General features: G+C 65.2%; 1 protein-coding gene across 1 annotated transcript; it reads right to left on the bottom strand.

Moving 5' to 3' along the window:
* Window positions 1-480: 480 nt before the first annotated feature.
* UNC93B1 (unc-93 homolog B1, TLR signaling regulator) lies at window positions 481-10,405 on the bottom strand. The gene is made up of 12 exons (XM_037899305.2): window positions 9,796-10,405; window positions 7,455-7,576; window positions 6,980-7,121; window positions 5,884-6,037; window positions 5,406-5,567; window positions 5,084-5,213; window positions 4,336-4,429; window positions 3,935-4,059; window positions 3,224-3,406; window positions 2,666-2,939; window positions 2,279-2,397; window positions 481-1,827 (listed from the first exon to the last, which is right to left on the bottom strand). The coding sequence occupies exons 1-12, from the start codon at window positions 9,803-9,805 to the stop codon at window positions 1,525-1,527; spliced, it is 1,818 nt and encodes a 605-aa protein (XP_037755233.1). The 5' UTR covers window positions 9,806-10,405; the 3' UTR covers window positions 481-1,524.
* Between the last annotated feature and the right edge of the window lie 827 nt (window positions 10,406-11,232).

The raw sequence follows: 11,232 nt of genomic DNA on the forward strand, positions 1-11,232 counted from the left end.
AGCTTATAGGGGCCAGTGACACCTAGCTCCTCCACAGTAGGTGCTGAACAGCTGCTCTGGGAAGCGCAGGCTGTAGGAGCCACTCCCACAGCCCCGTGCCTAGTGAGCACATGGCCCACCCACTCCATGCCAAGCCAGGTCCGTGGGCAGCGGCTGTCCCCCGAAGTCCCGGCCCTGCCACAGCACCTCCCCGCCGCCATCATGATGGGTTCAGACTGTTTCACCCTCCTCTTGAGGAAGATCAGAGTTGAGTGCCCCCTCCTGCTGCCTCCTTCCCTTCACAGAGTGCCCCACTCCTCTCTGGGTTCCTCACTGAGAGGCCAGGGAGCCAGCCTGGCAAGGCAACTATGAGCCCCAGGTGGCAATAGCTGGTCTGGGCCAGGGTGCCAGTGTGCATGGGCATCTGGCCCGTGAGTGACCTCCCCACCCAGAACACAACCCAGCAGCCCCCTCAGCCCAGATACACACAGTCCCGGCAGCTCAGAGAGAGGATCTTTATTGGGAAAGGGCCTTTACAAAGCACAGTAGGACACGGGAGGTGTGGGGGGCAGTGTCCAGTATCCAGAACTCAGCCTGCAGACATGGTATGCTCTGCTTCTTGCTGGGGCTGGTGGGGCAGGGACGGGGAAAAGCAGCTCTAGCAGCAGGAATCACAGCTTCTCTACTGCAGGACAGGGCTTTACAGCACCAGTGCCCAGGCTGGCCTGGCCTCATGGGCTTCCCCGCTCACACAGGTGCCAGGCCTCAGTAGGCTGCTGAGTATGGGGCTGGGTCTTCCCCTCCTGGAAGGGGGCGCTGGCAGAAAGCTCTCCATGCCCCTCCCTTGCTTTGCCAGGAGAAGGCAGCTGTGGGGGCTGGCATCGTCCCCTTATGTGGGCACCATGTGTGCTGGGAAAAGCAACTGCTGCCCTTTTCAGATGGGAACAGCCATGGTGCCCATGCACAAAGGGCAACGATCAGTGCCAGCCACTCCACGTTTGGCAGAGGGCAGATCCCAAGCCCGAGTATCCAGCATGGTAACACAGTACTACTCCACAGTGCACCAGCCTCTCCACGCACTGCCCAGGGCTGGGCTGGGCCTGATCCTGGCCCACTACAGACAGCACCATGCACAGTCCAGAGCTGACACGAGCCGGTGCCTGCCCTGGGAGACCGGGCCTGATTCCTGACCAGCTCCAACAGCACCAAGGCCCCTGGAGACCCCAACCAGTGCAAGGGGCGCTCTGGGGGCAGCCTGGAGGGACGGATGCTAAACAGCCCCATAGCAAACCTGCTTTGTGAAGTGGACTGGGAGTCCCAGCGGAACAGGGCTCCAATGCCCTCTGGAGTAGTCACCGGGTCACCTTGGTGTGCGGGGTCCTCTCTCTGCCTCCAGGCCCCTCCCACCAGGCCTGGAAGAGGGTGGGAGATGCTGCCAGGCCCGGCTGGCACAGTTTGGTGGGGACAATCCAGCACCACAGCCAATGGGCAAGATGGGGGGAAAGCTGCAGTGAGTTGGTGATGGTGGCGGGCATGGGGGGCTCCCTAGCCCACGTTCTCCCCATCCTCCTCCCCCAGTGCTTGCTCGTAAGCACACTTCTGCTGGTGCCGCTGCCCACCGGGCCCTGCCTGCTCTTGCTGGGAGCTGTCACTGTCCTGCTCAGACTCCCCCTCCGAGCCCGTCTCGTCTGAGTTCTCGGCCTCCAGGTAGCGGTAGCCCCGCACCTTGTGCCGCGGCTTGGGGATCTTGGGCACGCGGTAGAGCACGTGCCGCCCCAGCTTGTGCTCCATCCACAGGTAGGAGAGCACCGAGGCCACCAGGGTCAGCAGCATGATGGACAGCTTGGCCTGGGGGAAGGGAGAGCGCATGCTGAGCAGAGGTAGGGCTGGACTCTCCCCCACCCCTGCCCCCCACCAGCTGGGCCCAGGGGAGGGGACAGGCTAGGGTCACCCCTCCCGCCTAACCATCAGGGCCAGGCTGCCTGCCTCACCCAGAGGGGGAAATGATGGGAGGCAGTTCCAGGAAGGGGCTTGTCCTGACTGAGGCCAGGGCCAGGCCCATGACTAAACAGTTTGATCCAGGACCAAAGGAAAGTCTCAGCCCATCCGCCCGAGCCTCCAGGTCCTCACGGCCCCACTGGGGAGCAGGGCAATTGCCCCTACGACTGGTGAAAATGGCTCCTGTCCCACATCAGTCCTGCGCCCTTTGGGGATCGTGGCCTCAGGCCTGCACCTCCCATGACCCAGCCCCCTGTGTCCTGCCCCACTGGAGAGCAGGCTGGGAGCAGCCCCCGCTCACCTTCATGGGCAGCCCCGACCACAGGTACACCACAAAGATGGCCAGCGCCTGCCACCAGTGGTAGATGGTGAAGACGAAGTCTTGGCGCTCCTTGTCTTGGTACAGCATCCCCAGGAGCGCTGCGGGGGGACGGACGGACAGACAGACAGACATACAGACAGCAGCTCCTCCCCCACACTGGACAGGGTCACAGCTCCCGGGTCCACTGGGGCCAGGGGAGAGGGGCGGGACTTCCAACTGCACAGACAGGCCCAAAGCCCCATTCCAGAGCCACTGGGCTGCCTCCCCCATGGGGGTGGAGGTATCACTGGGAGCGACGGGCAGGGTCTGGCTGACATTGGGCCCAGGGCTACACTCCACCCCACCACCCCTGACCCCACTACTCACTGCTGAGGCTGGTCTTGTTCAGGGCGCTGCCCAGCCCCCAAAGCGCTGCCACCAGGTAGAGCAGGGGGGCCTGGTCCAGGACACGTGGGTGGGGTGCCCAGCAGAACAGGCCGATGAGCAAGATGGCATGGGCGGCAGCTCCGGCCAGCAGTGGGGCCTGGCGGGGCAGGCGCAGCATGGACAGCGCCAGGCTGGAGCAAGCTGCGGCCGAGAAGCCATAGGCCATGATGATGTAGGCCAGCTTCTCCAGGCCAATGGCGCAGACGCCGTAATTCTGGGGGGGGCAGATGCTGGTTAGCATGGCATGGCCGGCCCCCAACCAGAGTGCAGCCCCCCTTCCCACTCCTGCTCCCCCAGCAGAGGGCAGTCCCCCTGCTCCCCCAGCCCCTGGCAGAGGGCACCCCCATCCAAATCCCCACCCCTTCTGCTACACGCAGCCCCACCCCCATAGTGCAGACCCCCACCCCTTTGCCTGTGCCCAGCCCCCCACCAGAGCACTGTACTCCACTCCTTCTGCTGTGGCCTCCCCCACCCCCACGGAAATGGGCGCAGTTGTACCAGGGAGAAGCCGGTGCAGACGAAGAGCACCTCGAAGCCGCTGTAGATGAAGAAGGGGAAGAGGTGGCGCAGGCGATAGTCCCGCATGTGCTTGAAGGGCAGCTGGAAGATGTTGCCCCAGCCGATGCTGCGCAAGTCGATTTCCTCCGTGGGGCGATAAGCCGAGCCGCACAGGATCAGCACCTGGGGGCGGGGGGTGAGTATGGGAGACCCTGAAACCCAGAGGGGTAGGGACCCCGCTCCAAGGGGGGGCACTGCCACTGCTTGCATAGGGTAAGCTAGGGAGCGATGGGAAGAGCTGGCCAAGACTGTGGGTGAGGTTGGGTGTGGGGGCCGTAGTCCCCTCTCCAGCAACTGCCCCATTCCACAGCTCCCACCATGGGCTCCTTGACCCCATCACACCCACCTTGGGGAGCTCTGCGTGGTGAGCATGGAGAGGGGTGGCACAGCATGGAGAGGAAAGCCCTGCCCCCATTCCTGCCCACCGGTCCATACCATGAGCATGGAGAGAAAGGCCCCCCACTGCCCCACTGAGCAGGGGGTTGGACTAGATGACCTCCTGAGGTCCCTTCCAACCCTGATATTCTATGCCCCACTCCACCAGTCCATACCATGAGCATGGAGAGGAAGGCCCCCTACACACTCTCCTGCTGGTCCATACCATGAGCATGGAGTGGAAGGCCCCATACACACTCCCCTGCTGGTCCATACCATGAGCATGGAGAGGAAGGCTACGCCCATGAGCACGCTCTCGACGATGATGAGGTTAATGCTGCGTGGCAGGCTCTGCAGCACGGTGGCGTTGAAGCCGGGGAGCATGCCTTTGCTCAGTGTGCCTGAGGAGCAAACATGGCGTCACAGCCCAACCGGCCTGCAGGGGGCGCCCAGAGCCCCACCTACAGGACAGCGTGGGACTCAGGGCGGGCGCTCCGGCAGCGAGGAGGGGGCAGGGGCAGCACGCAGGGGACGTGTCAGGGAGCAACAGGTGGGAGCGCTGGGGTGAGGGGAGTGGAAGTGGCAAGGATAAGGATGGGGCAGGAGGAGCCAGTCTGCACTGGCTGGGTAACGCTGCCCCTCTGCCAGCAGGAAGCGTCCCCTCCGCAGATGCTCACCGCAGTTCTTCACATTGCAGAGCGTGTGGTTCAGGTCGTACAGGTACGAATTCAGGAAGAAAAGCATGGGCATCTGGGCGCAGACGAAGCTCAGCTGGAACCCAGGAATGGGGAGGAGATGAGGCCGGGCCTGTCCCGTGCGTGTGTGTGTGTGTTGGGGGGGGGTCTCCTACCCCAGCCCGGCCACACTAGCACACTCCACTCCACCCGCAGCTCTGTCCCGGGACACGAGGCCCAGCACTGCCCAGGCCAGCCCCTGGGCCAGCACAGCCAGCTGCATTTCCTGGACTTGGCACATGAGAACCAAGCTGCAGCCAGAGTGCCCCCCACGCCCAGCCCACCTCCCTGTTCCCCCCCAGTGTCCCCCCCGCGCCCAGCCCACCTCTCTGTTCCCCCCCAGTGTCTCCCCCTGCGCCCAGCCCACCTCCCTGTTCCCCCCCAATGTCTCCCCCTGCGCCCAGCCTCCCCCAGTTCTCCTCCCACGTCCAGCCTAGCTCCATGCCCCCCAATACAGCCCCAGTGCCTACCCCACCTCCCTGCCCGCTCCCCAGTGCCTTGCTTTTACCCACCCCATCCCCAGTACCGATGCCTTAGTGCCCAGCCAACACCTAGACAATGGGCCACCTCCCTGCCCCCTCCCCCAGTACCCCCAGCCCCCAAGGCCCAGCCCTCCTCCCTGGCCAGCCAACACCTAGCCCCTGGCCTATCTCCCTGCCCCCTCCCCCGTACCCCCAGGCCCTGCCCTCACGTGGAAGCAGCCGTAGAAGAGGCTCTGGAAGGCGATGATGTAGGCGTCGTAGGCACCACGTGGGGCACGCTGCTGCTCCTGCACATGCTCCTCCTTGTAGTTCACATATTCGTAGTACTTCTGCGCCATCCTGCAGGGGGCAACTGTGAGCACGAAATGGGGGAGGGAGGGTGTGGAGCAGCAGCCCCATGAGCCACACAGTGCCCACCAGGGGTCACAACCCCTCCTCCCCAGGAACGCCAACACCCGAGCACCCATCCCCCTGCAGAAACGCCAACGCCCCCCCCCCCAGCAGGCAGGGCCTTGCTCCATGGCGGCTCACCGGGTGACGTAGTTGCCCATGGAGGCCCAGAGGGGCACAATGGCCACACCGATGGCCACGGCCGAGGGCACCAGCGTGTAGTAGCGCTCCCAGTAGTTGGTGGAGACGAAGAGGGCGTAGATCCCCACGGCCAGAAACATGGTCCACTTGGTGCCGAAGAACCTGGGCAGTCACATGGGAAACTGGGTCAGCAGTAGGACCCCCATGTCCCTGTCCCTCCCCTCCCGCCCCCATGAGGAGACATGGGGCTCTGTCTGCCTCGGGGATAGGACGTGGGTCTGTTCACCACAGGGGGCGCTAGCTCAGTGGGCAGGGGCACCAGCTCTGATCAGCCCCAGGGCAGGGACTGGCTCAAGGGGGCAGGGAATGGGACATGGGGCCTTTCCCCACTAAGGGGCACCAGAGCGGGGGCTGGCTCGGGAGGGAGGGATCTCTCGGGTTCTGGAGGGTGTGGTGGGCTGGTGGGCAGGGCAGGTACCTGATGAGGATCGGCGTGTAGAGCAGAGCCACAATGGGGGTGACGTTGATGCCCATCAGCATCTTGCTGTCTATGTCCTGCAGCCCCATGTTGCTGTATTTCACCTCCCGGTACGTCTCGTCATAGTGCAGGATCAGCTGCATCTGCAGCAGGCCTGGCGGGGCCGGATGCACCAGGGTGAATCCTGCCCTGCACCCCATGAGCCCAGCCCAGCACATGGGGGAACTGAACCCAGAGGGACAGAGCCTCTTCCCCAGCCCCCTGCAGGATGGGGCAGCTGGGAAAGGATGGGGGAAGTTACCAGGGCCGAGGGGCTGCCATGCAAGGGCCCTGGATGCTTGGAATCAGGCTGAGATCTGACCCACCTCCATTCCTCCCCACACTCTCCTGGGATTGGAGGGGCAGTGATACAGGACCCAGGGAGTAAGTGGCGAGGCAGGGAGGGATAGCTCAGTGGTTTGAGCATTGGCCTGCTAAACCCAGGATTGTGAGTTCAATCCTTGAGGGTGGCCATTTGGGATCTGGGGCAAAAACTGGGGATTGGTCCTGCTTTGAGCAGGGGGTTGGACTAAATGACCTCCTGAGGTCTCCACAGCAGCTATCTGCAAGGGAAGAGAGGGGGAGGGGACACAGAGGAAAAGTTGTGGGGGCACCAGGAAAAACCGTGCACACAGTTAGTGGGAGGGAGCCTGCAGAACAGTGGTCTGTAACACAGATAGATGACGTATCCCAACATCATGCCCAGGAAGGGGGCAGTGGGTGGGGCCAGGCAGAGGCAGGGCAGTGGGTCAGCCATACTTAGGGAGACACCCAGGCTGATGTGGGGGCGGCCAGGAGGCAGGGACAGTGGGGGAGCATACCCCGGTAGATCCTGTAAGTCAGCATCCCATCCAGGCTGCGGGCCAATGGGTGGGGCCAGGAGACAGAGGTGAGGCAGTGGGCAGGCCATACCCAGCTAGATGCCTGGGGGGCAGTGGGCGGGCCATACCCAGCTAGATGCCTGGGGGGCAGTGGGCGGGGTGGGGCAGTGGGTGGGCCATACCCAGCTAGATGCCTGGGGGGCAGTGGGCGGGGCGGGGCAGTGGGCGGGCCATACCCAGGTAGACGCCATAGGTCAGCATCCCGCCCAGGCTGGCTGCGAGCACATTTTTGATGACGGCGAGGCGCTTGCGGCGGAAGTACTTGCGCTCCTCCTCCTCCTCGTTATAGTCGGGGTTGGCGCCCACAAAGTCATCCAGCTGAGGAGAACCAGGGAGCCATGAGGGAGGTGGGGCCAGAACTGGAACCCCTTTTCCCAGGGGCCAGCCCCTCTGCTCCCCACACTGCTCCATGGAGGGGCCCTGCCAGGCACTTCTGGAACTGCCAGCACAGCGGCTGCCCTCCTTGCCCACCAATCCCCATCCCCACCCCCACCAGACAGCGACACCCCTTGGGCTGGGAGCCATGTGACTGCTGGAAGCACTGAGGGGCCCGGCTGGCCCTTGCCCAGCCCAGCCCTGACCTCCCTCAGCCCACAGCCGCCAGGACACAGCGCACAGCCAGACAGGCTCAGCAGGGAATAGGGGTCTCACCCCCACATCCAGGCCAGGCACGTCACCAGCTCCCGCCACCAGTCTGTCAGCTGCCACCCCATTGCCCACGGCCTCCTGGTAGTGATTGGGGTCCTTCTCCATCGCTGGGTTCATATGGCCGCCTGCAGGGACACAGACACAGGAGAGACAGACAGGAATGGGGAAAAGTGCCACGACCTGGCCACAGCACCGCCAGTGCTCCTCACTCCCGACAGCCCCCTGCTATCCTGCCCTGGGCTCCCCCCACAGCACCGCCAGTGCCCCTCACTCCCGACAGCCCCCTGCTACTCCAGCCCTGGGTCCCCCACAGCACCGCCAGTGCCCCTCACTCCTGACAGCCCTCTGCTATCCCAACCCTGGGCTCCCCACACAGCACCGCCAGCGCCCCTCACTCCCGACAGCCCCCTGCTATCCTGCCCTGGGCTCGCCCCACAGCACCACCAGTGCCCCTCACTCCCGACAGCCCCCTGCTATCCCAGCCCTGGGCTCCCCGCACAGCACCGCCAGCGCCCCTCACTCCCGACAGGCCCCTGCTATCCCAGCCCTGGGATCCCCCCGCAGCACCGCCAATGCCCCTCACTACCGACAGCCCCCTGCTATCCCAGCCCTGGGCTCCCCCCACAGCACCGCCAGTGCCCCTCACTCCCGACAGCCCCCTGCTACCCCAGCCCTGGGTCCCCCACAGCACCGCCAGTGCCCCTCATTCCCGACAGGCCCCTGCTATCCTGCCCTGGGCTCCCCGCACAGCACCGCCAGTGCCCCTCACTCCCGACAGGCCCCTGCTACTCCAGCCCTGGGTCCCCCACAGCACTGCCAATGCCCCTCACTCCCGACAGCCCCCTGCTATCCCAGCCCTGGGCTCCCCCCACAGCACCGCCAGCGCCCCTCACTCCCGACAGGCCCCTGCTATCCCACCCTGGGCTCCCCCCACAGCACCGCCAGCGCCCCTCACTCCCGACAGGCCCCTGCTATCCCACCCTGGGCTCCCCCCACAGCACCGCCAGCGCCCCTCACTCCCGACAGGCCCCTGCTATCCCGCCCTGGGCTCCCCCCACAGCTCTGCCAGTGCCCCTCACTCCCGACAGGCCCCTGCTATCCCAGCCCTGGGCTCCCCGCACAGCTCCGCCAGTGCCCCTCACTCCCAACAGCCCCCTGCTATCCCGCCCTGGGCTCCCCCCACAGCACCGCCAGCGCCCCTCACTCCCGACAGGCCCCTGCTATCCCGCCCTGGGCTCCCCCCACAGCTCTGCCAGTGCCCCTCACTCCCGACAGGCCCCTGCTATCCCGCCCTGGGTCCCCCCACAGCACCGCCAGCGCCCCTCACTCCCGACAGGCCCCTGCTATCCCACCCTGGGCTCCCCCCACAGCACCGCCAGCGCCCCTCACTCCCGACAGGCCCCTGCTATCCCGCCCTGGGCTCCCCCCACAGCTCTGCCAGTGCCCCTCACTCCCGACAGGCCCCTGCTATCCCAGCCCTGGGCTCCCCGCACAGCTCCGCCAGTGCCCCTCACTCCCAACAGCCCCCTGCTATCCCGCCCTGGGCTCCCCCCACAGCACCGCCAGCGCCCCTCACTCCCGACAGCCCCCTGCTATCCCGCCCTGGGTCCCCCCACAGCACCGCCATCGCCCCTCACTCCCGACAGCCCCCTGCTATCCCGCCCTGGGTCCCCCCACAGCACCGCCATCGCCCCTCACTCCCGACAGCCCCCTGCTATCCCGCCCTGGGTCCCCCCACAGCACCGCCATCGCCCCTCACTCCCGACAGCCCCCTGCTATCCTGCCCTGGGTCCCCCCACAGCACCGCCATCGCCCCTCACTCCCGACAGCCCCCTGCTATCCCGCCCTGGGCTCCCCCCACAGCACCGCCAGTGCCCCTCACTCCCGACAGCCCCGTGCTATCCCGCCCTGGGTCCCCCCACAGCACCGCCAGTGCCCCTCACTCCCAACAGCCCCCTGCTATCCCGCCCTGGGCTCCCCCCACAGCACCGCCAGTGCCCCTCACTCCCGACAGCCCCGTGCTATCCCAGCCCTGGGTCCCCCCACAGCACCCCCAGCGCCCCTCACTCCCGACCCACAGCCCCCTGGTTTGGGGACGGGGCGGGGGGGAGTTTCAGGAAGTTCCGTCTGACACAGAAAGACCCAAGAATGAGCAGATTCCTCCCCAACAAGAGGCACCGGGGGCGGGGGAGGAGCACGTGGGGCAGGTGCAGGGGTTCTTGGGCTGGGAAGGGGGGAGGAGAATGGGGCGGGCAGGAAGGAGGGAAGGGAGGACAGGGGGAAAGCAGGGGCAGGGATGCAGGGGGACGGGGATCAAGCGCAGGAGCCGCCCCGGCCCCGGTACCTGACTCCATAGCGCTGGCGAATTCTGCAAGCTCCGGTCCGGGCAGGGACCCGCGGCGGGGGAGGGAGCGGGCAGCACTTCCCCTTTCGGCCAGGAGGAAGGGGTGGGGGGATCATCTCTTAAAGTGGCAGGACCCGCCCGGCCAGCATCGGCGCTCCTGCCTCCATCAAGGCTGCCCCTTGGGATGGAGATAGAGGGGTACGATCCGTTGCCCCTCCCACGTTCCCCTGCCCCCAGGACCTGATTTTTGAGGGACGCCCAGTTACAGCCTCTACCCTGGAATATTGTGATGACACAAGGGCACTTGCTACTGGTGCGGGGATTCAGCTCCAGCGCTGCCCCTCCATCACCTTAACTCTGCCTGCATCTCCTTAACTCTGCCCCCTGCAGGGGCAGCAGTGGAGACTCGCCCAGAAAATACCCCACGGCCCCCGAGGTGAGCACCCAGCAGGGCAGAGTTAAGGGGACATTATTGCCCCAGCGAGAAGTGGCACCCTCACTAGGTGCTGCCGGTTCCCAAGGGTGTTGGGGTCAATTTGGGGTCAGTGCTAGGAGCAAATTGGCTCTGATTCCCTGGCAGCAAGATGGGGCTGACCCTCCCCCTGCACACACACATGCTTGCTGGAGGGCCCGTATAAAGGGAGGGGACCAGTCCCAGTCACTAGCTGCAGCAGGCGGCAAAGACGGGCTTAGATCTTGGCCTGGTGGTGCACTGGGATGGGAGGGGATCACAGGAACTGCCCCCACGCCTCCCCAGGGTCACATGGCAGGGAGAGTCCTGGCCTTTGCCAGGCAGGAGGCCCTGATCTCCTTGGCGATCTCCAGGCGCTGGGGAAATCTCAGAGGGAAAGAGCTGGAGCAGCCTGCATTTGGGGATGGGGTGGGGATGGGGATGGGGCAGCATAGCCTCCTGCTCCCCTTCTCGTAAGCACGGACGCAGCAAGTGCCAATTTTATCGCCAGCTGTTGATATTTCAGCTTTTCTTCAAGGCCCAGCTCCTGGAGTTCCCAAAGGATCTCAACACAGCGCCCCCTAGTGCTGACCTGAGGCATTGGGCCAGCACTGACTGCCAGGGGAGAGTGCCCCGTATATACTTACATCCCTGTGGGCTGCAGTGCTGAGGTTCAGCCTGGCCCTGGTCTCCAGCCAGCACCCATCAGAGGGATCCTTACTATATCCTGAAGAAGATGACCAGGCCAGGCAGCACAAGAGCAAGTCCACAGGAGAGCACGCCAAGTGGGGTCTCTGCAGTGAGCTCTGCCAGCCCAGCAGGCCCTGGAGCAATGTGCTCAGAAATCCACAGCTGACAGAGTGCCCCAGGCCCTACACAGCTCCCCCAAACCCAGTCGCCTGGTGAGTGGTGGTGGGAGTGCCATCACCGGGGAAGGTGCCTGTCAGGACAGGCGTCTGATACAGGTTCCTTCTCTGCTTGGTATG

The sequence above is a fragment of the Chelonia mydas genome, chromosome 6 (genome assembly GCF_015237465.2).
Source record: "Chelonia mydas isolate rCheMyd1 chromosome 6, rCheMyd1.pri.v2, whole genome shotgun sequence".
Classification (NCBI taxonomy): domain Eukaryota; kingdom Metazoa; phylum Chordata; order Testudines; family Cheloniidae; genus Chelonia; species Chelonia mydas.